This window comes from Lentinus tigrinus, assembly GCF_003813185.1.
Source record: "Lentinus tigrinus ALCF2SS1-7 unplaced genomic scaffold L226scaffold_106, whole genome shotgun sequence".
In the NCBI taxonomy this organism is placed as follows: Eukaryota; Fungi; Basidiomycota; class Agaricomycetes; order Polyporales; family Polyporaceae; genus Lentinus; species Lentinus tigrinus.
In genome coordinates, this window is record NW_027138015.1 from 10,046 (window position 1) to 11,524 (window position 1,479).

At 59.0% G+C, this 1,479-nt stretch overlaps 1 protein-coding gene across 1 annotated transcript; it reads right to left on the reverse strand.

Annotated features, from left to right (window-relative positions):
* Positions 1 to 516: 516 nt before the first annotated feature.
* L226DRAFT_577003 (uncharacterized protein) lies at positions 517 to 1,398 on the reverse strand (the record flags this gene model as incomplete). Its single annotated transcript, XM_067685493.1, has 1 exon — positions 517 to 1,398. The coding sequence occupies one exon, from the start codon at positions 1,396 to 1,398 to the stop codon at positions 517 to 519; it is 882 nt and encodes a 293-aa protein (XP_067528300.1).
* Between the last annotated feature and the right edge of the window lie 81 nt (positions 1,399 to 1,479).

Genomic DNA, 1,479 nt, shown 5'->3' on the forward strand with positions numbered 1-1,479 from the left:
GAATTGGCCTCAGCTGTCGGGAATTGCAGGCACGCTGTACTGCATGCTTCGATCCCACCGCACTCCCATCAGACATAACTTTCATATGTCATGTCATATATTTTCGACCCTCCATAGTGTATGTTTTCACGTTGTCACCTAGTGTATGTTTCTACATTGTCACACTGTATGTTTTGAACCTCGTACAGTATGTTTCCAAACAGCGAATCAAAGCCTATGTTTGTTCGCTGGAAGTGTGCTAGCGCACCATGGATGACATAGCAGCGCACTGCTAAACGGCCTCTGATTGGCCCGGTGAGCTTCAGGTGGGCGAGCGCACTGCTAAACGGCCTCTCATTGGCTGATTGAGCGCTCAATACTTTAGTCCTCATCGCACCCATAGGATATCATCATGAGGGGGCGGTTTGCGTCTCCGACGTGTGTGGGAGCAAGACAGGTTACAAAAAATAACGTACATGAATATTCTACAGTCCAATGATATACAAAGTTCAACGTTCATCTCTGACATACTGACCTTCAGCGAGTGCGCCCCCGCTTCTTCGTTGCAGACTCAGCAGTCTCCTTTGCTGGACGCTTAGGAGCTGGCTGCGCATAGCTACCGTCAGGTAGGCGTGCGGGACGTCTCTGTCGGTGTCCTCGCCCAGATGTATCTTCTTGAGGCGGAAGCGATGATGTTTGCTCTGATGCTGTTGGTCGCGTTGGCCTATCTGATGGAGGTGCAACGGCCGTGGGGTGAGCGGGTGACGACGCCGCAGTGGATTGCCGTGATTCGCGGCCAGAACAGGTTGTGCCATGCGCAGAGATGACGGACATCGACTCGGGTTGTGCAGATGACGATAGTGTGGGTGCGGTAGACGGCGTCGACGTGGGTGCGGGCCCAGCAGACGAGGCGGATGCAGGTGCGAGAGCGGGCGCGGTCTCTGCACATGACAGGACGGGGACAGGTGGAGGCGGGGGTGCAGTAAAGGACGGGACGGGCACAGGTGCAAGTGCCAGCGCGGGTGGCGTGGGCGCGGGCGCGGGCGTTGGCGCGGGCGCGGGCGCGGGCGTTGGCGCGGGCGCGGGCGCAGGCGTGGGCGCGGGCGCAGGCGTGGGCGCGGGCGCAGGTGCAAGTGTGAGCGTGGACACACCAGATGATGTGGGCGCACGCTCAGTTGACGACATGGGTGTCTGGGAGGGTGCGAGCTCAATGGACGAGGCGGGTTGGGGTGCAGCGTAGGACATGGCGAGGACAGGTGCAGGCAGGGGTGCAGTGGAGGACGGGGCGGGGACAGGTGCAGGCAGGGGTGTAGTGGAGGACGGGGCGGGGACAGTGGTTGGGTGTGGCGCTGTGATCGAGGTGTACATGGAGGGCAATGGGACGTTGAGGTCCAGAGGGTCATCGGTGAAGGGAGACATTGGAATAGGAGGGACTGGTGTCGATTGAGTTGTGTGGGTGGGGTCTCCAAACCTAGACGTATCCCACTCATCCACTCGCAA